The following is a 26,147-nucleotide window of genomic DNA, read 5'->3' as shown; positions in this document are numbered from 1 at the left end:
ACAGCAATGAAAAAATGGTTTGCATTTGGCTGGAGGTGTAAGAATTATGTTGGCAGGCAGAGAGAGGCTTCAGTTCAACAGGTAACAGCGGGGTGATTGCAAGCGGCTGTCACTGGATCAGTAACAACCAAAAGGGAGATTCTTAGGATCAATCCTAAGCAGCAACCCATGGAGAGAGCAGCAAATGCAGCTTTCAAGTCTCTGCCCCCTTTATCTCACTGCAGTTGGCACCCCAGGCACTCCCCGAGGACAAGGACCAACGTCCCCAGCAGTGACTGAGGAGCTCCAGCACGGCCAGCAGTGCAGGCTGCCATGCCAGCTCCCCACTGGGAGAACTGGATGGGATAAATCTCATCTGGCCAGGCTCTGCAGTGGGTCCAAACCACTCTAGAGCAGTTGGCAGCTGCAACAGTGGGTGCTGGCAGGAGCAGCCACAGCCCTCTGGTCCATTGGGGATGGTGTGCTGAGCTGAGTGCATGTGGATACAAGTAAGCAGCCCTGCAGGAAGGGCAATAGGACATCACTTCCAAGTGCTATGTGAAGGATTGGGATGAGGCACATGGGAGGAGGCCAAGAGAAGTGGCCTTGACTCTAGCCAGAAGTGGAGGGAAAGGTGTGTGGGGCTGCTGCAGCGTGTGGGAGAAAAGGAGGAATGAGAGGAATGAATGATAGGATCAGAGCAGAGCCGGAGCTGCCCTGCTCCATGGGTTTCAGCGCACACCCTTGCCCTTGGCCTGCTGCCATTTTCTGTCTCGTGCAAACAGTGCCTGCTGAGGCGCTTTCCTTGCCAGTTCTGCTCCAGGCAGTGCCTGGGAGGAGAGGTGGGAGCCTTGGTCCAGGGTGGTCCCGGGAAAATTGCCTTTACTAATCCAGGTGTACACATTCTGTCTCGGGGAGTTGGCAGTTCTGGCAGGTGTTCAAACCAATTCCCGCTCTCTGGTGGGGTGGGAGGCAGGCACGGGAAGCAACAGCTCCCCATCCAAGCCCAGGCCCAATCCTGGAGGGCACTGTGTGAGCAGGCTGGATGCCAGCACAGTACTGAACCACCAATCATTGAAACACAGGAAAAGCTGCATGAGCAGGACTTTGGTGGACGCAGGGAAACAGGACATGGAGGAGATCGTCAGCAATAATGCAATTAGGCCTTGTTAAAGCATTGAACATGTGAGGACCACACTTGTAGGGTTAATCCCACTCTCCTAAAAAAAAATGGTGTGAGGGCTGAATTGAGCCCAATGAAGTATCAGGCAAATCCTGCTCACTTGCAGGAGCAGAGGGAACAGCTGTGCTCAGAAAGTGGCAGGAACTCTTTTAACAGCACCACACCCACATCTGTGGCTGCAGCTTTTGTGATGGTCATGTTGCTTTTAAGGGAGGCAGGAGAGAAGGGTGGGTGTGGGTTTGGTGTGGTTTTCTGTTGACGGAAATGCAGACACTGTACATTTCCAGTAAAGAAGGACCCCAAGTCCTTTTTGCTGAGCTGGATTTTCTCCTCCCACACCCCCAGAGCCGTATCAGCAGGGAAGCCCTGGGACAATTTGCATTCATTCATTTGCTGCAGAGACCAATTTTTCACCATTCTCAGGGCACAGTGACCCCAGAGGCCCGTTTGGCTCAGCCTTGTCTCCCCCACCTGCCAGAGACAGGAGCCAGCAGAGCAGCATTGCCAGGCTCCCTCCCTGTGGGCAGCTGCTGAAAGAAAAGGGACAAGCTGAATTTTCCCCGTGTTTGCCCAGTATTGGTGCAGCCCTGGAGGCATCTGCTGTGTTTGTTTCGGGTACGGGCTCCTCCCCAGGGCCATTCTGTCTCCTGCTAGGAGAGGGAATGGTGCATTCTTATGCTGTTGATTTATGATCCCAATTCCCTCTCACTGTGCTCATTTTCTTTCTCAAAGCACATTCTGCAAAGCTTGAGAAAAAAAACCCCACATGACAATTGAAAGCAGTTTCTACAGAAGAGTTTCCTGCAGGAATCCTGCCGTGGCCTTCAGTTTGCCTGCTAGGCAATGTCATGTGGAAAAGATGGCTTTACCCTGATGGTGTCCCTTAGATCATGATAGAAGCTGAGACATTTATAGCTCAGCCTGTGCACAGCATCTGGAGTCCCCTGCTCCCTCGCTGCCACGCAGAGCTGTGTCCCTACAGAAGACCGAAGTGCTGCAACCTCTGTCCATTCCCACACCTGTTGGAATACTTATCTTTCTAAAACCACCAAATTGTACAATGAGCCACATGCAGAAGGTTTATTTTGACAGACCATCCTCAGAAATACAGCAAATTCCTCAATGGATGGGTCTTCCTGTTCCACTGTTGTGCTGCATCAAGTTTTCCATGTCTCTCCTATTACACTGGATCCTGTGATTCATGTTATCCCTCCTCCTTTTACCCAGGCTAAATTTGTCCAAGGTGGCCTGAGGCTACAGAGCCGATGCCTGCACAGCTTCTCCTCCCACACTGTGGAGAGTGTTTTGTTCTGTATTTTTGTATTTCCTACCTTCCCTTTCACTGGCTAGCTATGAATGCCATGAGAATTGCTCCAAATCCCAGTTCCTGATGGGATCATCGTCACAGAGTCCTAACCAGAACTGGTCACCCCTCCCTGACTCCTACCAGTTTTACAGAGGCTGCCTGACCCCAGCAGTCCCCTGGTTCAGTGACCTGGAGACCAGCAGTGGTGTGGTGCAGCTCTTCTTCCTCCCTCCAGCTGTTATGCACTCCTCAGTGGAATACAGGGGTATCCAGACTCCCTTCTCCTCCCTCTCCCCTCTCTGTAAATTCCTTTACCCTGCCCCAGCCTAACCCACAAAACCGAAAGACCCAATGCAGAATTTTACAGGAATGCATTAAGGATCACCATTTCTGACCAGCTGCTGGTTGTGTTATGTAGGAGAGGCACTGTGGCTGGGATGAGCCGAACCACACCCGAGCTTTACAGACCCGGCACAAGGAAAAGATGATCCACAAGACGATGGCAGCAGGGAGGGATCGGCCACCGTGGCACTGAGGGCCAGTTCTGCTGTTGGCTGTGGAAGCTGCAGCTATCAATGAATGAGCATTGTGGGTGTGGCTGTGCCCGCCCCTCCGAACTGCGGTGCTTGCTGTAAGTGTCCCTTGGTGCGCTAAGGCCGCAGCCCTCGGGAATTCTGAGCGTGAGTGCTGGGGAGCTGAGCGAGCCGTGAGCTCTGTGACAGAGGCACCGCGCCTGTCCGAGCCCGCGCTGCTTCCCGACATCTGGAGCCGGAGCGGCCCCGTGCCTGCAAACGCGGCAGAGCCAGCACACGGTAGAGCCGGCATCCCTTCCGTGCAGCCCTCGGAGCTGGAGAGCCAGAGGGGCTCACACTGTTCCAAGCAAAATCAGATTCTTTCCAGAAGTGCTCTTTGCAGTGATAAAAGCAAGAAGCAGTCAGCCCGAAGAGGAACACTTCTGGAAAATGCATCAGCCCCGCCATGCCTGTGTCATCCTGCTATCACCTCGGTTTGTGCCAGACACTGCCTGCTTGTCAGAAACCACCCTGATGAGGTCAGGGGCACCTTTTCTTTCTTCAAGGACTAACGATGTGAAAAGATGATACAAAATCTGACCGGTTTTGTTCAGCTCCTGTGCTTTATTAATAGCAGTGCTAATGCAGGAAGCCCCTGGGTCTTAAACCACTAAGGAAATCAGCGGGACACGCTTGTCTGTGGATGGTCTCAACTCAAAATTTCCCACTTATGGACTATTTTTTCATTTAATGTTATTGAAGCAAGGAAATAACACCAAAAGCCCAGGTGCAGATTTTTATTGGTCTGTGCCAGGAAAACAAACAAGGAATGCTAACACTGCTTTCTCACTCAAGCTTCTCTAAATAATCAGAACAGAAAAATTAGCTAACGAAATCCAAAGCAAGTTGGGGAGGGACAACTGGAGGGAGCTGCCACAGCAAAATGGATACAGAATGATTCCAGGACAACACTGCTGGCAGGCAGCAGGAGGGACAGCCCAAGGGAGAGAGACGGTTTTCCATTCAGGGTGCCCTGAAAAAGCAAACATAATGTGCTTCCCTTTCCCTCACTATGCTCCAAACTCAAATCACAGAGGGGAAGGGAAACCCACCTCACTCATCTTCTCTCCTAGGAGGCTGTGGGATCCTTGTGGAAGTCTTGTCCAAGTTCACGTGCAACTGTGGCAGGGTGAGTGCTGTCAGCTGCACTTGGTCCAGCAGCTGTCCCAGCAGGAGAATCCTCCTCTCCCTCGGTGGCAGGTGTCTCCTGATGCAGTGCCAGGTGAGCCAGAGCCCTCTCTGTGCCCCTGTGGATGATGTGATGAGCAGCATAGATGTGTTTTCTTTGGGACTGCCTCACTGCATAAAAAGAGGTAAGGCTTTTACTTGGAAATGCACAGCAAAGTGTTCTCTGTAGGGGAGAAGGGAGGAGTAGCTTTTAGCAATCCTGCAGCTGTGGAAAAGTCTGTCTCAGGAAAAAAAATCATGCCCTTCTAACTTTGGCTGAAAGCGTTCTACTGCCACCTAATAGCAGCAACCAACTTTGCATTTCACTTTGAAGACTGGCCCCACAGTAGGAAGCACAGCCAAAGTGTTCTCCTTTCCAGCTTTGGGAACACCTGGCCAGGACAAATTACCAGGCTTTAAAATAACTTCTTTACTGTCTGTTAATTGCAGCAAGCCTCTGGAAGAGCCCAGCTGAAATCTGCCATCTCCTGTGCCAGGCTTTGACCTGCACTGGGAAACCCTTACTGAGTTCAAAGTAAGACCTGGAGCCACAACTGACATGTGAAGTCACCTGCCTACCTTATCACCTCCCCTCAGCTACTGCAGGATTGCCTCCTTTCATCCAAAGTCATTTGTATGTATTCCCAACCCACCTCCTAGGAAATAATTAGCCAAGCCTCAGTGTTCACCCTACAGCTCTCCTTATTGCTCCTCACTGTTCTTTGTTCACTCTTTCCCTCTCTATTTCAGTCACAGGGACTGAGGTAGCGTGTGCCTTACAGAGGGTGTGAGGAATGATGCAGAACAAGGGGTGGCTCTCATCCTGTCACTTCCCTACAGAAGTCCAAGGCTTACTTTGGTCTGTTCCAAGGCTGAGCTGCACTGAGACTGTGAATCTGGAGCACTGGTGTCCTGGCACACAGTCCTGCTGTCCTGTCTCAGTCACTCAGTGTTACCAACCCACCCTGTTTATGTTTGTCCATCTCCCAGGCCCACTTTGTCGACAATGAATGCAACTGGATCTCACGTGCATTGAAAAGCTGACCTTCACCAGCCCTCATTCCCAGGAGAGGTTTCTCTACCCAAGGCGTTTTGGCTTCAATCATGTTTGCATCAACTGCATCATCTATACTGGGAATGCTCCCCTGGAATTGCTGCAGTCCCTTTCTCCATCCACAGTGAATTCCATCTAAAGGACAGTGTGCTGGAATTGGTGAGTGACTGTCCCTTTCCAAGTGAGGTTTTTCATATCAGCACAGTGACTTCTACTTCCACTGAGGCAGGGCTCAGAATTGAGGTGCAGAGGTTTTTCAGGGTGAGCCAGCATTGGATAATCCTTGCTTTTATGCATCAAAATGCAACAAAATGAGGAGGGGGAAAAAAATCCCAAACTAGGTAATGGCAAAACAGGTGATTAAGGGGAAGCTAAAGTGTAGGCAAAGACTGAACCTGCAGGCCTCAAATCTTTGTTCTACTCTATTCCACCAGCATCCACTTTAATTTTTAATTGGGTCTAGCTCCGCTTTCCAGGCACACTCACTGTAGCTATCACGGATTCTGAAGATTTTTTTTCTTCTGTTGTTTGAGAGTGCATCTGAGCTGCTTTGTTCATTAGCTGCTGCTGCATTTAAGCCCAGTATGTATTTTAAGCCTTGATGTATGTCCTCAGTATGTCCAGAATCCTAAGCCATCTCCAGGTCTTCCTTCTGCTCTCCTTCCTGAGACAGGCTAACCTGTGTGTGTCAGTGCCTGAGCTGCAGGCTTCACTGACTGCCATTACATCACCTGCTCTGGAAGGCTGGCAGAAGCAGTGCAGGAGTGAAGGCAGCTGATTTAAGCTTGTGCAGAAATGCCAGCTGCAGAACAGGTCCTGTTCTTGTGGCAATACACAAGCCAGGAAGAAAAAAGTTTGCACAATTCAGAGACCACAAAATGCATACTCAGGACTTGTGTTCTCATCCACAAAGCAATAAAAGAGGCAATGAACTAAGTGCCTTTGTTCTCAAGGCAGAGAAGTGCACTGCAGCAAGGACCCCTTCAAGCTCTATTGTGATGCACTTGCTTTGCTTAGGTCATATTTACCACCTGTGCTGGTCAGTGGAAACATCCCAGTTAGGAACAGCCACTTGCTCATGACATTACTTATTGTAATACACATTATTCTCCTCTGTATTTTGACAGATGCCATTCCATTTTTGTTAAACAGAAACATCCTTTACAACTGCAAGGGTATCTCCTTACAACATGATGCCACTACAGCCAACCTTAGAACTTTACCTCTTGCTCTCAGCCCACTGGGGAGGAAAGGGAAGCATAGGAAAGTGTATAACCTTCCTCCCATATATGACATATATTTAAGTAATTTGCTTGTTAAAGTCTTCTGCAGTTTTATAAATTGCTATATAATAACACAGTTCACAGCTGTGCTGCTTAAGGATTTTTACCAGTTTGTTTCTGAATGTGCAATGGGCTGCTTCTTTTCAGGCAGTTTTATTGTTGCAGATATACCAAATTTATCATAGCAAGCCAGGTTGGAAGGTACCTCAAGGATTATTTGATCCAAACTTTCAAAAGCACAGCCCAGATCTTACAGCAGGTCTGAATTTCAGTTACCATTTAAAAAGACTAAAGCTCATAAGATAAAAGGGTGAAAGCTCAGGGAGAAAAAAGGGTGAAAGAGCTTAACTTTCTACCTGCAGAGTGCCAAACAGGAATTTCAGGGGACTGAGACAACTCTTGGCTGCATAATTTTTTTCAGGGAGCTAGAAAAAGGAGAGTGAACCAGTTCACAAAGAAAATAAAGTTACTGGACTCCTTACCTCTTTCTCTCATAAAGTTTTTCTCAGCTTCTGGGATCAGGAAATTATAAACCAGCTCTGCTACAATCTCTTCTGACTGTAGGCAAGTTCGACTACAGGACAGATGCACAGTGGTATTAGTATTTTAATTTTCTCTCCAGACCACCTCTGCAAAAACAGGTCTCTCTTGTAAATACTCTTTCCAAGGGTAGTAGTTGTCAGTGGGGTCTCTCTTTATCCTACACACAGGTGACAGTGTGACTGTTCCCCTGTGCATTGCAGTGTGTTCACAGTGCACTGGAAAGCAGGAGCACCTTACATTCCTTATCTTCAAAGGTACTGAGAAGCTCAGTTCCCTCTGATGACAAACTGAATTAGGCACACAGATATCGCTGAGGGTTTGTGTCTTTGTCCATTTAGTCTTTGGTCCATTGCTGAGTTTGCTAAATTCTTCCCTTTTGTGACTCTGCACTTGGCTGGCCCCGTGCTCTGTTCCATGCCAGTGTTTGGTGGGTTCCCAGCTGGCTCAGGGGCTGCATGCATTATCTACACTTCATTCCCCCAAGGATTCCAGCGTTCTGCTTGTATTCATCTAGATACAAAATACACAGCTGCTCTGCCATAGGAGAGTCACTGTGTCATTGGGATTTTTATGGCTCAATACCAAAAACAGAGCATAGAAACTGAACCGGGGGTTTGGCAGGTCCTATGAAGTATTCACTGCTGATGCTCCAGCCAAACACAGACTAGGGTGTTCTCAACAACTTACTTTACTCTAAGTGCCTTGCCAGGCAGCCAGCAATATGAGTGACCTCCATGGAAATTGGCAGTTCCTTAAAGAACAGCCACCCCAGAATGAAAGGCTGTGTATAGCTGTATCTTTTAGGATCTCTTTCAAATGGATTTTCTGTAGTAGTGTAAATAAATGAAAAGATCGGTATGAATGGGTATTGCTTTAGGCAATTCCCAGATTCACTTAAAGCTCAGTCACAGCCTCATACTGGTGTGGAGAAATCTAAAGAGGGTGATTCACAGATCACACAAGCGATTTGCAAAGGGAACCTGGCACACACGGTATGGAAATAAGGCTTTGATGGGTTTATATGTGTGTAGCAGGTAGGAGCAGCGTGGTTCCCATGCAGCAGCCACACAAATGAAGTGACCACGAGCAGCACTGCTCTGCCCTGCCCATGGCTTGGGTGATGCCACATGCACAAGGTCAGGCAGGTTCTAAGCTGATGTGAACAGCCCCTCACGTGCTGTTTAATAACCTACCGACTCTCCATTTCGTAAGCAATGTCACTGATTTCTACAGCCCTTTTCTGAACCTCTTCCCTGGCTTGCTCTTCAGCTGTCCTCTCCATGCTACTCAGGATAACATCTTCCAAGTAGGTGTCAATAGTTCTCTCCTGAACATCCACCACCTAGAACAAAACACCAAGATATTGTTCTTCTGCCTATTGCAGTGCCAGGAACAAAGTGGAATATTTCCAGAGCAGTGTGAACAACAGATTTTCACAAGACTCTTTGTTTTGGGCAGGCCAACCTGAGATTTGTTTTCAGAGATGCTTTCTGTAAAAATTTATTCTCTAGTAATTCTTTCTGAAAACTGATTGAACGAGTGCAGGTGAAAGAAAACCAATTCACAGATCCAATTCTGGTGCAGCAGGTTAGTCCTGTGAATGCAATGGCAGTTGCTCCCTCAGTTCTCACGGTCCCCTGAGCAACAATTCCCAAGTAATAATCATGGATATCGACTTCAGTAAATAAATCAGCTTTCATTCAAGCAAACCCTGAAGGAGAAAATTCCATCAAGCCAGTCAAAAACCAAGATAAAATTATTGGTTTCTTTATAATGGTTGTAGAGCTGAGATTCTAGAAATGGGTGTTTTCCATCTGCTAATCTGCAGGGCATAAGCTTATGGCACCTTGGCCTTACGTGCTTACCACTCAGAAATACATAAAAGATGAGAAGCTAAAATTTTAAAAAAATAAACATGGTGCCAGACCCTTTTGGTATTAACCACCTCCCACAAGGTTTGAAAATTATTGGTTTAGTCAATTAGACTCCCACTCATGTCTTTCAACAGGGAGAAATATGCTTCGTGCAGTCAAAAGCTAGGAAATAGGAACAGGACTATAGAATAGCTATGGAATATGGCAAATCAGTATTTTTTTCTTGATTTCAAGGTTGTTTTATCTATTATTGTTACTTCAAAATAAGTGTTGTACCTCTTGTTATTTGCAGCTCACTTTGGCTGAGGCAGGGAGGAGCAAAATCTTTCCAAACCCTTGCTTAAAGGCATCCTACCTGGCAAAGCGCATACCAGTTCTGATGGGCAGAACAAGTGCTGACAAAAATCCCTACAGATGTTATCCCTAGAGATGATCTAGGTACATCTGTTCTCCATTGGTGTTTACTGGAGAAATTTAGAAACCTACACCCATTCATGACAGGCCTGACAGGACTGTCTGTAGGGGTATTCAGATCATCCTCAGTTTAATGGGCATGACTCTCTCAGGAAGGGTTCACCCTCTCTTCACTAAGTTTCCCCCTCAATTTTAGAACTAGCCACCACCAAAGTCAGCCCTGAAGCAGCTCCCATCCATCTGGGCCTTCCCACAAGGAGGCAGCTCCTACAAACTGCCTCCAGTCCCAGCAGTGTCCCTCTCTTGCCTGTCTGAAAAGCTCATCTTCCTCGTGCCGCCGGCTCTCCTCCAGCTGCCGCCGGCCGCTCTCCTCGGCTTCCCGCATCCTCCTCTGCCTCTCAGCCAGCATGAGCAGAGCATGGATCTTCTGCTCCTCTTGCAGCCTCACCAGCTCTTTGGCCAGAAAATCAAGCATGTTCGCCAGTGCCCTTCCTTCTACCGTGGCCAAGTCTCTTTCCAGTGCTGACAGCTTTCAAAAGAAAAATGCAAAGAATTGTGTTACAAACCCCAGGAATGTTGTACAAAGTCCCAGGACTACCACAGGCATGTGAGGCAGCTCTGCAGCATCCACACAGAGCACGCATGGGACAGTCCCAGGAGTTTGGCACTCTTCATGTGCTACATGCCCTGACTGGTTTCTGCACAGTGCAACCATGAGTACCTGCAGCTTCAGGCATTGAACCTAAAACTGTACAAGTTACTAACTGCTGACAAATTCAAATTGACAGTAATTATATGAAGTTTGCAGAAGTGCAAATGAGACCTCAAAATTCCGGGTAATGGAAAATCAGAAAGTCTGTGACAGAGTTGAGACAAGATTCCAGGTGTTCAGCATTAGTGTGCCATTCACTCCTTGTTCCAGGCACATCCTGTTCTATGGGCTGGGTATGTGTGATTGCACTACAGAGAGAGACAAGATCTATGGGGAGTTCATTATCTCCAGAATGGACTCTGAAGCCACAGGCCTTGGCAGGAGGGAATGTCTGGAACTGGCTGGGATGCTGTGTTCTCTTGAAATAAACAGGCAATTACAGAATAGACCTAAACATAAAAGTTGAAGTGGAGCTGAAATATCCCAGACAAGTAATAATAAATCAGCTTTGCTATACAGCTGTGCCATTTGCCCAGGCAGTGTTTCAAAGGAAGTGGGATTGTCAATGTTGTACAGATCTAGAAGTGACAGCACTTAGCCCACAGGTGTTTCAGATGGAAGATGGTGATGCAGTAACTGCACCACCCCACAGGGAGGGATAACATGGAACTAAAGTGCTCCCTCCTCTTTATTGCTCCAGGTGCTGTATGGAAAACTGGTGTAAAATGGAGGAAAACAACTCAGGAACACTCTTGTGTTAGATTTTTGTTGCATATGAGTCCAAAATTTTCAGCTCCTCATCTTTGACTGTTTTATGTGGTGTTTCCATCCTCTTTAGGCAGGAAGCATTTATTTTACACTAAAATGGTCAAAAAAATGTGAAAAAACCTGTGACCACCAAACCCTATAGAACTGAGAGTCATCAGTGACTTTCTGAAATAGCCACACACATAGAAAACTTCTGCACATGTATTCCAGAGAGTTTTGAAGTTCACAATGTTTGAAAACCTGAACCCTGGACTGTGAACCTACAGACAGTTTAAAAAAAACTGAGAGGAGGCCGATACCAGCAGAGGGGGATAGTGGCACTGCAAAAGGGAAATTCTGAGATCAGAGGTCAGTATCTTTACCATTTGCTCGCTCTCCTTCTCTAAGAATGTCATTATGATGTTTGAACTGCTTTCTCCTTCACTCTCGCCTGGGCTTCCAGAAGAAATGGAGCACTGCAAATTTCTAATACCTTAAGCTTTTATTTTTCTCTTAATTCCTCAGCAGAAATATTCTGTATTCCTGCATTCCACACCTGGACTTACTGTGCATGAGGGAGTATTTGGAAATGCTACATGATAAATGATAAAACTCAATCCCTGTTCAATTTTTACTGGGATCTAAGGGGAAATTTTGTTGCTGCCCAACCAGCAGGAAACAGTGGTCTGGCTTCATCTCCACCAGGTCAACTTGCCAGTGCATGCAGTTATTGTAAAATGGAAGCTGCCAAATTGCCTCACAGCTGGTCATTAAAAATCAGCAGAGTAGTAAAAATTTCAAGAGAACCTGCAGGAATGTGATAGATACTCCATTCTCTGAATTGTAGTAAATTCTGGCAAAATTTCTTTATGATCCACTCCTGACCAGCATCTGCCATTTCATTCACTTTCCTCTGGAAGGTTGTGACACTGTAAGGAAACAGGATGGAAATTTGCATCCCTGGATCTCACCAGATCCTTGGCAGAGAATGGAGCCCAAAATTTCTTTGCTCTGCATACAGTGGTAGGTACCTTAATGGTGACCTTAGTTAAGGTTCTAGAAGTCTTGAGCCCAACAGGATTTACAAAATAAGTTGGCTTTGGCGGCCTTTGTGAGGTTTTATGTGTGAGGAGGAGCCTGAGAGGGTGCCAAGCCAGAAAAGGGACAAGAAAATGACAGAGCAGTAACAAACACTCAGGAAAACATCCAACAGATGTGAGTGACAAGCATGTATTGTGATACCAGGTCATAGTACCCGTCAAATGGATTGAAATGTGGGAAAACTGAGGGTCATCTGACACTGCTGTTTGTTCAAAGCCCTGTAAATATAAATAAGTGCTCTGTCTGCAAACAAAGCAAACACAGGCTGCATAGCAGCTGTGGTCAGGGTGCCTCAGTCTGTTTCTGAGATTCCCCAGAGCCTCCAGAGCAGCGAGAGAGCAATTTTAGCCCCTCAGGCATTCAGTGCTTGGCCTGTGCTAGGAGAGCTTTATTGCTATTGGGATGCCTTCTGTGTGTGGATAATAGAAAACATAAAAAGTTAAATGTGAGAGTGTTGTGGTACTGCAAGCACAGAGTGTCTGGTCAGGACAGAGCTGTGAATCAACCTTGCCATCTATGCAAGCAAACCTGCTTCATTTGTGAGTCATGCTGTCGCTGTAAGGACAGTGTCATTTGCTTCTGTGCCTTCACGAGCAGCTGTCCATCCTCCTGGAGCGCGTGAGTGGTGCGCAGCTCTTGGATCAGATCCAGGTTCCTCTCCTTCCCTTCAAATATCTTTAAAATAAAGGTGAACAACTGAGCATATCAAATGGAGAATATAGAGCAACATGTTTTTGCCAGTAACACACACCCTTTTTCTCCAAGTTGCAAGGTCTGCTGTTACCAAGACCTCTCTATAACAAATCTGTGGCTGCATTTAAGCAAACCCTACAGCTGTCAGGTAAAGCTGCTACTTTTTTTTTTTAATTTTTTTATTTTTAATTTTTATTATTATTATTCTGTTTGGCTTTACCCAAACTCAAACCACTGGAATGTGCAACAACACTGCCTTTGTCAAAAGGGTAATAGTTTTCTGCACACCCTGCTATATCAGCCTCAATGTCAAAGCTTCACAGTGTTTTAACACCTCATGTCCTCTGACCTTCATTTTGAGGGAGCCCAAAGCCATAAACTGGTGGGGAGGTTGCTAAAACTGCTGCCATCCCTGTTATGGGGTTATGTGGCCCAGCCCTCCCTGGCACCGTGTTACTCTCAATCCCAGTCTCTTCCAACAGAACTTCCAAGAGCAACAAAAGATCACTCAACCCTGCTTGGTCCATTCTCCAACTCAGTAATGTATTTCTGATCCAGCAGTGGCTGGAAGAAGATTCCTAAAATGGTGGGACATTTCATGGTCTGAAAGTCAACAATCCTTCAGTGGCCTCAACCATCCTTCTCACAGATCATCACACAACTGGAGAACACTTGGGAACTCTATATTCCACCTCAAGCCATTTCCACAATACTATATTATTTGCTAAAGCTCAGGGTCCTGCATGAGAACACTAAAAACCATTAAATATTTACTTTAAGAGAGAGCATCAACTCTACTTTTTGGGGACACAAAAACAAACCTTCAGGACTGGTCTGATCACAAGCGACAGACTTGCTTAATATAAAGCCCACAAGGCATGGCTACTGAATTAATTTTTAGTTAGACCCCCTTCTGTTCCCCTGAAAGCAGAATGATGGGTCCTGCACATCACAGTGGTAGGCTTCAGTTGCTCCTCATCTGGGGCCCAGCTCACCACCAGTGGAAACCAGAAAGATGGTATGAAATACAAGCTGCCCTCCTGGGATGTGGGAGGTTTCTTGTGCCTAGAACCTTGGCATAATCATGGCAGAATGTACTCATGGTCCAGATCCAGTCTAGAATTTGCCATTTGAGTAACTCTGCTGTGAAGAGCCTCACTACCCCTGCTTAGTGCTGTGGAAGAAAGATTGCAAACACCCTTTGCAATCAGTCATTCCCACCATCATTCTGAAGACTGACATAAACAAAGAGACACAATACCATGTTCTGAAGAGCCCTGCCTCGGAGCAACTTCTGCAGACAGATCACTGCCAGGTCTATTTCCTCTTCCTCCTGCCAAAACATGACAAATATCCACACAATGATCAGCTATTTCTTTGGAGACTGGGATTTCTGTAGATTATCTGTCTAACTGTTAAACAGTCTAACTCATATCCTGTCTTTCCTTGCTTGTTTCTGAACACCATTCTTTTAATTTCCAGGGAAAGGAAGGTGAGTCAGAATAACATGTACTTTCATGTTTTACAAGGGATGGAGAAGAAAGATTGTATAATTAGATTCTATTTGAAATTTTAGAGGGTCTTTAGAGATGAGAACCTAATGATAAGGAGATGTTGATGGAGAAAATTACTGTATGCATTTTAAGTACTATTTGTAGCTTGACTGAATCTAAGTTTGCAAAAAAAGCATCAGCTACCTTAATTTAACAAGTCGAGACACTAAGAGGACAGAATATGTCCAAGAGAGCTGTTAACCATAAAAAAGGGTTTTAAATTAAAGGGAACATTTACAATTTTTCTTTTGATATTTATTCCAGTGGTGATATTTATCAGAGTAACTCAGTAAATTTAAGACTCAGAAAGTGATAGTTTGGAAGCAAAATTAACCACAGTCCACTGTGATTTGTCTCTTTAAGAGCTTTCCTGGCCTAGCGTTGTGTGATTGATAACAACTTGGAAGAATGATGGAGCATGGTGGAAAGGGAACATGACCCCTGAAGGTAAAAAAGGGGGCTTATTTTTAATAGAGGAAGTAGACAAAGCACAGATGGCAGCACTTTTTCAAGGTGAGGGGTTTTCTAGGGGAGTTGACAGTAGGAAAAGGAAAAAGTTCATTGGGCGCCTGGGAAAAATAAAAAGAAATCTTAAAACTGGAAGCACGTTTTTTTAAATAAAGAACCTATGAGGTCTGCATTGACATGTGGTATTTAAGAAGTGCTGGAAAAACAGGGAAGAGTGTGGGATGAGAGAAGTTGTGTGGGCTTGAATCTTAGTTATCTGTTTTTTCTTAGGTGTTGAAGATTAAGTTTTCCAAATGCAAAAGGAATCATTCCTGCCTTTCCACACCAGCACTCAGGAGGAGGAAAGCAGAACTAGTGAGAGGACTTGTGATTTGGTATGTTCTTCTTCTCTGGAAAGAAGGAATGAATTTCCAGTCCTAGAGAGCTAAACTCTACCACATCACCTGGCTACAGTGTGAAATCCCTTCAGGACAGTTTTGGAGATGGTGATGGCACACATACTGGTAAGCCAAACTGCTTGGTGTGATACTAAGATTAGGTTTGGATTTTTATGAGGAGCATTTTTCTGTACTTCTGTTTTTGAATGCTGCAAATGATGCCTTAGCAAGTGTAATCATCAGCTTGTCCATCTGCCTGCTACAGACCAGAAGGAAAGAATGAGGGGAGATGAAAAGCTATCATGCCCTGCAGAAAAAAAAAAAAAAATAAGGATATAGAAGAATCTAGGAGATGGCTGTAAACTAGAGGAGGCTGGAATAAAGTTTTAAAGTAATGAAGGAATTCAGAGGTGCTCTGTGAGCTTGTTGTGGCTATTAAGTCCATTAGAAATGACCAGGGGAGAGAAGCTGTGGATGCCTGCAGTCTCCATTCTCTCCACTACATCCTGGCACAGTTTCTTTCCAAGATCCTCAGTTCCAGTGGGAAGCATTTAGCAGTTGGTACTTGTATGGGTGTGTGGCAGGAAGAGAAGCATTAACAACACAGAAGAGCCTTGTTTGTAGTGCTCCTCACAGCCACCTGGTAGGAGAAACCTTACTTGGATTTGGCAAGGCAGGAGATGTTAGGGCTGCTCTTCAGTGGCTCAAGTGGCCTGATTTTACAGAGGGAGTTTCACTGGAGAGCTCCATCTTTTATGTGTTCACACATAAAAATTCTTGAAAATAAACCAAATGTTGACAAAATTAATGAAGATGGAATTCTATTGTATTGGAATTTAAAAGGAAAACACCCAACTATAATCTGTGATCACACCCAAGAATGGCTACAAGTGGTAGAAAAATTTTTCTGATTTCTTTACATGTTACCTCAAAGTACTTAAAAATCTGTCAAACTGGTAAGCCTAAACAGTGTAAACCCACCACTGCAATACAGTATCTAATGCTTAGAAGTTGGTAAAGCTGTGAAAAGCTCTCCCCAAGGAGATAAAAAATTCTTGTTCCAGTCATCTTAAAATAGACTGCATAAAACATAGAACATCATACTGCACAGCAGCATGGATGATTTAATAAGACTTTTTCTCTTCACTTTCATGGTTGTGTGACTCTTAAATTCACAAGTTTAAACAGTAATTCTGTCTGATTCTTAGTACATCATGAAAATGGTGTTAGTTAGAAGACAAAACAGTCCACTGGGGCAACCAGCTCTTAAGTCCGTTACTTTAACAAAGGGAAGGAAGTTGCAGCTCCCCTAAAAAGTAATTTTTTCCTACAGCATATCACAGCCCCCATGACACATCATTACTGCTGTTTCAATCTCTGCAGGAGAATCATTATCTGTGAACTAGTGCATGTTCATCAAACACTGCATCCTGCATGATGACAAGAGCTCCACTCCAGAAAATTAATGAAGTGCATGCTCAGTGCTAAGCAGCCAAGGTCTCTCTGACTTCAGTAAGTCTAAACTTAATTGCCTCACTGGATTATGATAGTGTTGTCAGATCAGAAGGCTGGAAACTACTGAATAACAATTATAATAATAATGATGATGAAGATGATGATGATGCCTTTTTGTCCTCCAAGAACAAGGAAATAACATGTCTACTAATTTTTGTCTTTTTAAAATAAAATTTACTTCAGGATTTGGCCAACAGATACTGTAAATTATTTTCAAATCTTTGGCTGCCAGTATCCTTATAGAATAGAGACCAAGAGAGTCTTAAGAAACAATGATGGCTATTTTTAACAGGGATGGACACAAAAAAGATAAAACTCCCTTCTTTCATTCCCTTGGCATTCCTTTAACAACTGTGTAGGAAACAATCAGGGATCAAAAGGGGAAAATGCTAAAACCAGCTCACTTACAATTGATGGTTTTTCCAGGATTAGAGTGGGTGGTTTAGGAACAGGGCTTTCTACTTTTTCACAGACAGGGGGAGGCTTCTTTGGCTCCTTGGCTTTTTTCTTCTCCAGAAGTTCCTGCAAAAGACATCCAATTTAATATGAATGTGGGTAGATAGAACAACATAACCAGGCCAGTCCTCTAGATGCTGACTACACTGACTACAGGGAGCTGAAAGTTTTGCAGGCCTGTGGCTTCTACTTCTTCCTGTAGATCAACTGAAAAACTGACCATAGTCAGTAGACAAGGTTATTGGTTAGTCAGAAGCCATTGATGGGAATGTCAAAAATCATATGTAAGAAAGAAGCAGGAGTTATTTTACTGTATTTACCAATAAGTCATCAGCACTTGTGAGTCACCTAAAATAATCTAAAATGGGTATGAACTTCATCTCTAATTCTCAAATAATTAATTTTCTAGGAATGCTATAACTATTTTCCTTTAATGATAGTTAATTCTTTTTACTGTGGTTTAGAAATATTGTGCATTTGGGAGGTTTTATGAAGGAGTCACTCGAAGAGGGTATTGTCACTGTTCTGTGACAGTGAAATGTCTTTGTATGATAAGCTATTACTGCACAAGATTGAACCAAATGACCCCTTCCTAGCAAAATATGTTTTGGAACTCTGCTCTGCTCATTTACAACTGCCCAGCAGCCCCATGGCACACACAGCAACTGCACAGGTGAACTGGGGGCAAAAGAGAAACTGTCTTGTCCAAAAATTTCCTTCTACCAAGAAAATGCAAAAGCCCATTAAGTGTAGGTTTATCTTGCTTGCAGCAGATGCCACACTTTGTCAGCAGACTAGACTGGAAGTGCCACCACAGGCACAGCTCTTTCAAGACCTTTTCAAACTGTTTAAAAAACCCAAGTCCTGACAATTTTCCACCACCAGCCCCTTAGAACTAGATATTCAGATAAGCATTTCCAACTGCATGACTGCTGCAGGACATGACACTTTGGCTTGCACAGAAAGGCAAGGGAGTATGTCCATTTAAAGTTCCTTCAAAACTATAATCCTACTACTGTATGGTTGGATCTTTAGCCTTATTATTGAAAGATCATATTCTGGCAAGGGAAAGTCTGCCTTTTCCTTTTTTCACTCTCTCTCTTTCAAAGGTTCAAATACAGTATTGCACCAGGGAGGGAAATCAAAAGAAAAACTTAAGAAAAAAGTTCAATGCTGAATTTAGCTCTCCAGTAACAGGAAAATGATGGCATTTGTACAGAATTTAATTGTGAAATTAATGAAGTTCTGAAACTCCAGTAGTCATTGTACAAAAACCCTTCTTGCATGTAGGATCTGATCTTTCAGGTCAGGATAATGAATTGCTCCAGAAAAGAGGTTTCTAGGTGGAGGGGATAAAATACTTTCCTATTGAAAGCCTCTTAAATAGTCTGTGTTAATAATGGAAGTATCAGAGCCTATAAACTGCTTTTCAGCCATGTGAAATGGTTATAGCTCAAAAATATTGAGAGATTTTCTGAACTGTGTTTTGTATGTAGAGACCTTAGAGCTCCCTAGCATGAAGATTATAACAGAGATTTATAAGGACATTTGCGTGGCAGGGCAAGGGAAGCAGAAAGAAAAAGCTGCTGAAGTTGTGACTCTCTTGAAAACAATGGCTACTATGTTTATTAGTACAATCTTGCATTCATAAGAATTTTCCTAATAAAACTGTGGCCTCCAAAAATGTTTCCTGCTAACCAGAATAACAAAATATAACCAGACTAACAACTTTTAAAGACAGAAAAATCTATGATTAATTTGGACAAGAGGGACTCCTTATTAATGCAGACTTGAGATATACTGCAGTTCTTAGAAGTGGCTTTATGTTTTCATGTCAACAATATCTAGTGCCTGCTTGACTATCTTTACTAAGTAAAAAAAAAATGCTTACCATTTATTTTCCCTAATCTGATGCTTTAAATGATTTTAAGATTTAACAAGAGAAAAAGAAAATATAGGGGGTTTGCCTAAACTGGTTCTGCCCAACTTAACAAGTTCTCATTTTTGGAAACAGAGACACCAGGACTCAAGAAACACTACAAAAATACTTGATTTTAAAAGCTAAAAGTGCTAAATTTCTGAGCAACATACACCAAATGTTACTGTCTACATATCATACTCCAATTTTCCTGATACAGACTACATTCCTTTATTCAGGTAGCAGCTTCAGAGTCAAGGCAGGATCTGACTGGACTGGACAGTGGAAGAACAAAAGTCATCTCTTTTCCATTCTCCTGGCAAACGCAGTGAACAGCAAATGACACTCTTGCTTTTCACCATACACCTTGGCTTCTCAGCCAGCTCCTGAGAGGAGCAGAACTCTTCTGTTCTGAACAGCTTAAGAAGCAACTCTCCATTCAAAGAAAGCATTCAATCCATTGTTTAGATTCCTCCATTATCTTCTCTGTGATCCTCTCCATTCCACAAGATCCTAGGTATATTTGATTTTTGTGTACAGCACAAAGTATGGAGTCATGGTTCTCCTTCTTCCTCTTTGCTCACAAATGAAAATTGTGGGATTACAGAATCACAGAATCAGTGAGGTTGGAAAAGATCTCTGAGATCATCGAGTTGAACCTATGACTGAACACCACCATGGCAAGCAGACCATGGCACTGAGTCTGTCTTTTTTTTCACGTCCTAATTCCAATCTAAACCTCCCCTGGTGCAGTTTAAGACTGTGCCCTCTTGTCCTGTCACTGGCTGCCTGGGAGAAGAGGCCAGCCTCCCCCTGGCTGCAGCCTCCTTTCAGGTAGGATCACTGAGGACAGGCTGCCAACCTGCTCAGCAATGCAGCCTGGCTGCTGCATCTTGGCTGATCAAGACTGACATAAAAGCTCTCAGAGCCTGTCTGAGCATGAGCCAACCAACCCTGTGTGGAGATCTGTTCTTGAAGAAAGAACTGCTTAAACAGCCTTTCCTATGCTTTGAAGTTGGCAGAGATTTTCTCCAGAGACATTCTTGGCCCCTCTACTTCTCTACCTCGTTCCAGCAACCGGATGAAGGAAAACAGACATGGTGAGAATTGCACTTAATGCTGAGGTGAGAAGTTTCTGGTTCTGACCTCATCTTGATACAACACTTTGGAACCACCTGATGCTTCATCTCTCTTGAGCCACCAGAGCACAGAGGGTCTACCTGAAGTCATGTATTGTTCTCCTCCACTCCTTGGTGCATTCACTATACCTAGCTGCATTTACTCCCTGCAGTAGTTATCTGTATTGGGATGTTATGTCCTTAATGTCTTGGATTTTCATACTAGGCTGTCTATATAATGGCTCACTTGCACTCTTGAAGCAATGTTAGCTGTGCTGGCTAGGAACTACCCTTCTCAATCCTTTTACTGATCTGGCTTAAAATAAAGATTTTTGTTTTTACTGTAAATTTTGGGTCACTTCTGTTTCTGCCATGTTCTCTTATTTTACAGAATTATTCAAAGATTACTGAGTGTACATAATACTTCTGCAAAAGGTTTCAGGATGGTCCTAAAAGAAGTTTGCTTCTAAAATCCCTCCTTTTGGCTTAGTTTCATGTCTGAAAGAAGCAGCTCTCATTCTTAGGAGGACACAGATCCTTTTTGTATTTACCTGGATTATTGCTTATCCCTTCCAAAAAGCATTAAGCTTAGGAATACCCTCAGTATGGCAAACAAAAAGGAATATAATGAGGAGAACTCATCCATCTTTCCTCGTGTTTGGCCAGAGAAGCAAGCCTTGACAACTTCCTTTATTAAAACTAATTACTTCTGAGGTCAATATCTAGCATTTCTCCTATATTTGTCACTTGCCTCTAGATAATCCAGGAAAAAAATTAAAAACTCATTGTAGACCTAGATCTCCATGTACTCTGAATTTTCTAGGATTCCACTTTATTTCTAGGATTATGGGAGAGAATTTATGGATTAAGTGTGCTAGGAGAGCATTAAAATAAAGCTTTAGAATAGAAAACTGATCTGGCTACTCAGCTATAGAAATAAAGCAAAGCAACACAGTGCCCTTGTAAGATGATCCCCAATTACCTGCTTTAAACTTCTTTTCTGCTGTGTGATGGGAGGTTTGTTGGCACAATTGGGACTGCTTATTCCAAGTGGTCAGAGAGCTCCTCTCAGGGAGGATTGTCCTAAATTCTGTTAATGCAAGTACTCTGCATGCTTTACTGCTCTGTTTTTGACAGCTCCAGCAGCATTTGAGCTGGGCCTGTCAGCAAGGCTCTGCCAAGCCAGAACATGCTATAGCCATTGAACTTCAGAAACAAAAGCCTCTGATGGGAGAAGTGACCAGGAACAGCAGCATAGAGCTCAACAGCTAATTGGGGCAGTCATTTCTTGATTCTCTGAACAGAAAGTTTGTTTAAATGTAACAGTGGAGGCAGTCTGGGTGTTTCACAGTGTCAGTACTTTCTGCTTGTCTGGACCAACCAGTCTGGTGTCTTTTTCTGTAGATCTAAAAGCAGCAGTTAAATTTTGCATAATGGATTTATTTTATAATTTTTGTCTGCAAAGGAAACAGTTTGTGATTTTGAAAGAATATACATTTGGCATTTTTGTGGTGGGGAAATGAGTATTACTTATGTTAGCCTCTCAGTTGCTATAACTCAATGCAGACCAAGGGATCTACACCAATTTGAGAAAAAAAATGTGTGGAATTGTCTGCATTTGTTCTGCATTCCATCTTCCTTTGTCCACCAGTTTTTCTTTGAAGAGACATTATTGTGTGAGCAGCCAGCATTTGGCTGCTCACAGTTCTTCTCTGTGGCTGCAGTTTAGACACATCACCACAGTCTTTCAAACAATGAGGAGTATTTTATACAGACAGAATACAAGTGCTGTAACTGGAATTCAGCTCCAAAAGCTTGGACTAACATTCTGCTGACAATGAGAACCCTGTTATGATGCATATTACACAATTACTTCTTGAATTTAATGCATACCCACCCAAACTCAAATCTCTTCAACATTTCTGTGTCTTTAAAACTACGAGTTTTGTCCTTACTCTTGAACAATTCCTGTGGCACTCAAGATTTTTTTTTGAAAGTTTCTTTCTGGATAATAATGAAATGCAATACTCCATCTTTACAAGATCCAGCAGAATTTAAATTTGAGACAATATGACTGATTTTTCAGACCAAGATTTCAATTTAAAATTCAGCAATAGCAGATTACTGTCTGTTTTGACATTACTATTGCATTACACTAAAACAAAAGAAGTGTGTATATATATATATATATATATATATATATAAAAATGTAAGTGAAACTTGCCAAACTTTACTTATGAGAGTCACTATTTTCCAAAGACACAGAAGCCAGCCAAGAATATTCCTGATTTTACATGAAGGTAACCCTCAACAGCATCACAAGAAGTGTACTTAAAAGTACATGTAATTTACAAATATTGTGATTGCAGATGCAAATGAGGCATTTCTTTCTTTGGTGGTTAATTGCATATATGGACACCTCATCTGCATGAACAGTTGTGATAAATTAAGATATGCAAAATGCTATTAGCATGTTTGCAAATCAGATGCCGTTCTTAGGGAACAGTGATATACATCCACCATAGTGACCTGATTTTATGAGTGGGGTCATTTTAATCTTGCTTTGCTACAGATGCTTTTACAATATGTACTTAAAATGTACTTTTAAAATAATGTACAACATTTTTGGAATATGAATCCAGATTTGCTTTCTTTAATTATTGGAAGCTTGACAGTGTAGGCAGTAGTGTATTATAAAATGGAGAAATGAGAATGAGAAAAGGGTGAGAATTTCAAATTGACATAACATTTTCCAATCCAAATACCTGATCTGTAGGAAGACAGATTTGTTTGTACTTGTTGACTATAGGATTGGAGCAGAAGCACAAGTGAGAGTACTGATGGGCTGAGTATCAGAGCAGCACTGGTCAAGCCTGAAATAGTCTGCATGTTTGATTCATTCTGTCCTAGAAGCTGTTTTACAGAATAAGAATTCAGTACAGAAAAATGGGAAGAAGCTTACACATCTTCCCAATTGCATTTATGAGCAGTTCAAATCTAAGAGGAACTGACATGTGTTCATACCTCGTGAACTTGTTTCAGGACTACCTCTAGTCTTCCTGACCTTTTAATATAGCCACTCTTAGTGATATGGCATTTAGGTTTTGGAGCTTTAATCTTGATCGGGAAGAAAGAAGGCGGGGCAGATTTTTCCAGTTCACACAATCCTAAGATTATAATATGAAGAAAGATTATGATATATACAAGGATTTTAATACAAACAGTGGTTAAGTAGTGGAGTGATGGGGAGGGAAACTTGAATTTTGGCAGTATCTCAAGTCTTCCAAAATGCCTTACCTGCAAAGGTGTTAAGATAGTAGTTTTTTACCGCATAGTAGTCAAAATTGTTGTCTGGGAAAAAGCCAATTCGAGACAAAGGAGCATATGTTTGTGATCCAAAGTCTTTATACTCTCTGATGATATCTCGTCTCTCCAGCTTTCCCATCCAATTCTTCCTCTTAGCTATCAGTTTCCTGAGCACTGAAAAGGAAATACAAATGTGAGACAGTTCACACAAATAGTTCTATAAAAGCCAAGTCTTTGTAAATTCACAATAGCTTTTGCTAGATAAAATAAAAACATGACAAATCAAATGCTGGCCATGCACATTGATATTGTGGATACAACCTATTTCATTTTGAATGGATGGTAACCTTGTGAAAATGGAAATGGCTTGTCTGAAAACTGTCTCATACCCTTCTCTTCCTGTCTTTCAGACTTACTCAATGCACAGTCATGCTGAATCTTTCTCATTTTCTCTTCTTTAGCCTTCTGATGATTTTCCCAGTGGTCGTTCAAGCGCATGGCATTCAGCTCATTCCGATTCTCCTCTCGCCTCTGCAGCAGCTTCTTAAAGGCTTCCATTTGAACCTTCTGCAACCTGCAAGGAAAGAAAAGGTCAGGCAGTATTGAGTGTACTCTGCAGTGTTCTGTGCAATGCTGTCACCATCAAATCCTACGTACCTTTACAAATAGCTCATATTGCATTTCTCATATTCAATCTTTCATTTTAAAAAGGGAATTAAGCACTGGTAAAATATATTATGGTAGCAGACCTGGAGACTAAATTTAAGAAAAATATCCCTTCCCAAAATCAGGGTACTTTCACAGAATTAGAAGGCTTGTTGTACCCTTCAGCCCATCCCCTAAACCTTCTTGCTCCTCCTCTACTCAGCAAATAATTAAAAGAAATAAAAGAGCATAAGTGGACTCCTACTTATCTATTTCCGCTTCTCTATAGGCCCACTCCTTCCTTTCCATAGCCTCCATCATCTTCAACCTCTTTGCAATGTTTGAAGGAGTGTCCATGGGTGGCAGGGCTGCTTCCCAAGCGCGTTTTTCCCGGATGCGGTCAATAATCTCCATTTCAGCTTGTCCTGCTGGCAGCCCCCGACCTTACAGGGACAAGAAGCATTACCTCTTTGGGAAATTGGCAAATCCTACAAATAGCCACCACCAAAAAGTGTGAGAGGGCTGGATGGGTACAGGACCATGTAGTAAACACAAGCAGAACTGTCAAAAGCCAGCAGTAAATACTTCTAAGGCCAGCAGATTCTACAGTACGAGGCATGGTAAGAGCTGCAGTTGCTATAGTTCAGTGCACACTAACACTGGCACTTCATTCTTCTACTGCAGGCTGCAAAGGGAGAAAAGCTTTTCTAGGAAGATACTTTCTGAGAATGAACACTTTCTTTGGCATGTGCCGTGTCCATCATTGTTACAGGTGAGACACTGGGAGATGAGGATCACAAGTATGTTCTGGGGCAGCAGTCTTCATCCTGTTTTTTTGCAATGATGTTCAAAACTCAGAGCAGCTGAAGAACAGTGGGTTAATGGAAAAACTGCTCCTAGTTCCCATTTGTGAAACATGACCTTTTTATATTGAATGGTCTTCAAAACCCTTCATGAAATGCCCCAGAACCATTAAGTAGTGAAATATCATACTTATTTTAGAAACAGACAAAATAATTGCCCCAATGCACACAAAAGACCACCAAAACTGGCAATAGCCTGACATTGAAAAGAAAAGAACTTCCTGCTAAAGAGGTGACATGATTATTTTAATTTATCTTAATTTCACAACTCACCCCAAGTGAGTGTAGCAAGTGCCAGAATTTCAGGGACTGAGCCACTGCGGACTATATATTCAGGGGAATAGGGATCTGTCTGTGCTTCACCATCCCTGTAATCTGTCTGTGTCCCCAGGGTTCGGAACAAGAGGCTGAGGACCTGGCTGTCCCCTGCATCCCCTGCATCCTCTGCAGCTGACAGGGTACGCGACTCTCTCCTAGAAAGAGGTGCAAGATGGAAGATTGGTCACAGTCATTAAACAAAACTCTAAGCAAGCAAACCAGAAACATGTCAGTCAAAGTTGGGAGTCTTAAATGTGTTTCCGTTTATCTTAACATGACTCCCGTTGATGGTGACTCCATTATCTTTGGTAAAAGCAGACTGAGGCTACACTGAGTCTGAAATGCCCTTCTTAAGTAAATAATCCAGAAATCTTCTAGTTTCAGTTCTCGTGATTATTACATACAAATCTTCCCTACCAATCCATTCTAAGGCATTGCATTTAATGGACACAAAATTGTCGAAGTAACATGAAGTAGGACGGCTTCAATTTAGTTTATATGTTTCTCTTCCCAACAATTACAGAATAAAAATTTAATTCTGATATAAGCATGTGCAATTTCCATTAACTCTACCAGGAAGTGAATTTTTTTATGTGACCTCAAAATTTGATACTCTCTGAAAACCACATTAAGACTACATTACTGATGCTCTACATCTCTAAGCAGCACTGCATCTATCAGAGATTGTAATAAAATATCAGAAGACTTTCCAGCAATATTGCTCTACTAGAGAATCTTGGCAATGGTATCTCTTCTAGAATTCAGAGACACCAAGCTTTCTCTTTCAAGCCTCACAGTCTTAACACACTAGAGGCACATCCTTTATTCACAAAGCACTTCTTATATACTGCAAGCAAATTCTGAAACAGTCCATCATCTATTTCCTCTAGAATTCTCAATGATGAGAGCAGCACCTTACCTCTTAACAAGCTTTTCCTGTTCGTTCATTATGAAAAATGGTGGTCAACAGCTAAATCGCTTCCTGATCTTTTTCTGGTGAGATGTTACCCACTACAACAGTAATTTTCTAAAAGTCTTACTA

General features: G+C 43.0%; 1 protein-coding gene and 1 long non-coding RNA gene across 4 annotated transcripts in view; one reads left to right on the top strand and one right to left on the bottom strand.

The window, feature by feature from the left end:
- Positions 1 to 4,109: 4,109 nt before the first annotated feature.
- CFAP91 (cilia and flagella associated protein 91) overlaps positions 4,110 to 26,147 on the bottom strand; it is a 29,327-nt gene continuing 7,289 nt past the window's right edge. For both annotated transcript variants that reach the window (XM_074534777.1, XM_014266439.3), the window contains exons 6-17: positions 25,061 to 25,260; positions 24,190 to 24,367; positions 23,696 to 23,853; positions 23,271 to 23,453; positions 22,998 to 23,140; positions 16,890 to 17,003; positions 13,830 to 13,901; positions 12,404 to 12,550; positions 9,683 to 9,904; positions 8,281 to 8,429; positions 7,027 to 7,118; positions 4,110 to 4,339 (exon numbers count right to left, since the gene is read on the bottom strand). In XM_074534777.1, coding sequence (XP_074390878.1) covers positions 4,110 to 4,339; positions 7,027 to 7,118; positions 8,281 to 8,429; positions 9,683 to 9,904; positions 12,404 to 12,550; positions 13,830 to 13,901; positions 16,890 to 17,003; positions 22,998 to 23,140; positions 23,271 to 23,453; positions 23,696 to 23,853; positions 24,190 to 24,367; positions 25,061 to 25,260 — 1,888 coding nt within the window. The remainder of the gene's footprint in view (positions 4,340 to 7,026; positions 7,119 to 8,280; positions 8,430 to 9,682; positions 9,905 to 12,403; positions 12,551 to 13,829; positions 13,902 to 16,889; positions 17,004 to 22,997; positions 23,141 to 23,270; positions 23,454 to 23,695; positions 23,854 to 24,189; positions 24,368 to 25,060; positions 25,261 to 26,147) is intronic.
- On the top strand, positions 4,240 to 25,727 carry LOC113459163 (uncharacterized). Of its 2 annotated transcripts, XR_012578943.1 has the most exons (8): positions 4,240 to 4,353; positions 5,198 to 5,420; positions 14,485 to 14,568; positions 14,860 to 15,092; positions 16,350 to 16,478; positions 23,741 to 23,870; positions 24,609 to 24,696; positions 25,179 to 25,727. It is a non-coding gene; the product is annotated as an uncharacterized LOC113459163 (long non-coding RNA). The 2 variants fall into 2 exon arrangements; XR_012578944.1 differs by lacking the exon at positions 16,350 to 16,478.

This window comes from Zonotrichia albicollis, chromosome 2, assembly GCF_047830755.1.
Source record: "Zonotrichia albicollis isolate bZonAlb1 chromosome 2, bZonAlb1.hap1, whole genome shotgun sequence".
In the NCBI taxonomy this organism is placed as follows: domain Eukaryota; kingdom Metazoa; phylum Chordata; class Aves; order Passeriformes; family Passerellidae; genus Zonotrichia; species Zonotrichia albicollis.
Note: the sequence above shows the minus strand (reverse complement) of the source record. Positions and strands in the feature narration are given on the sequence as shown.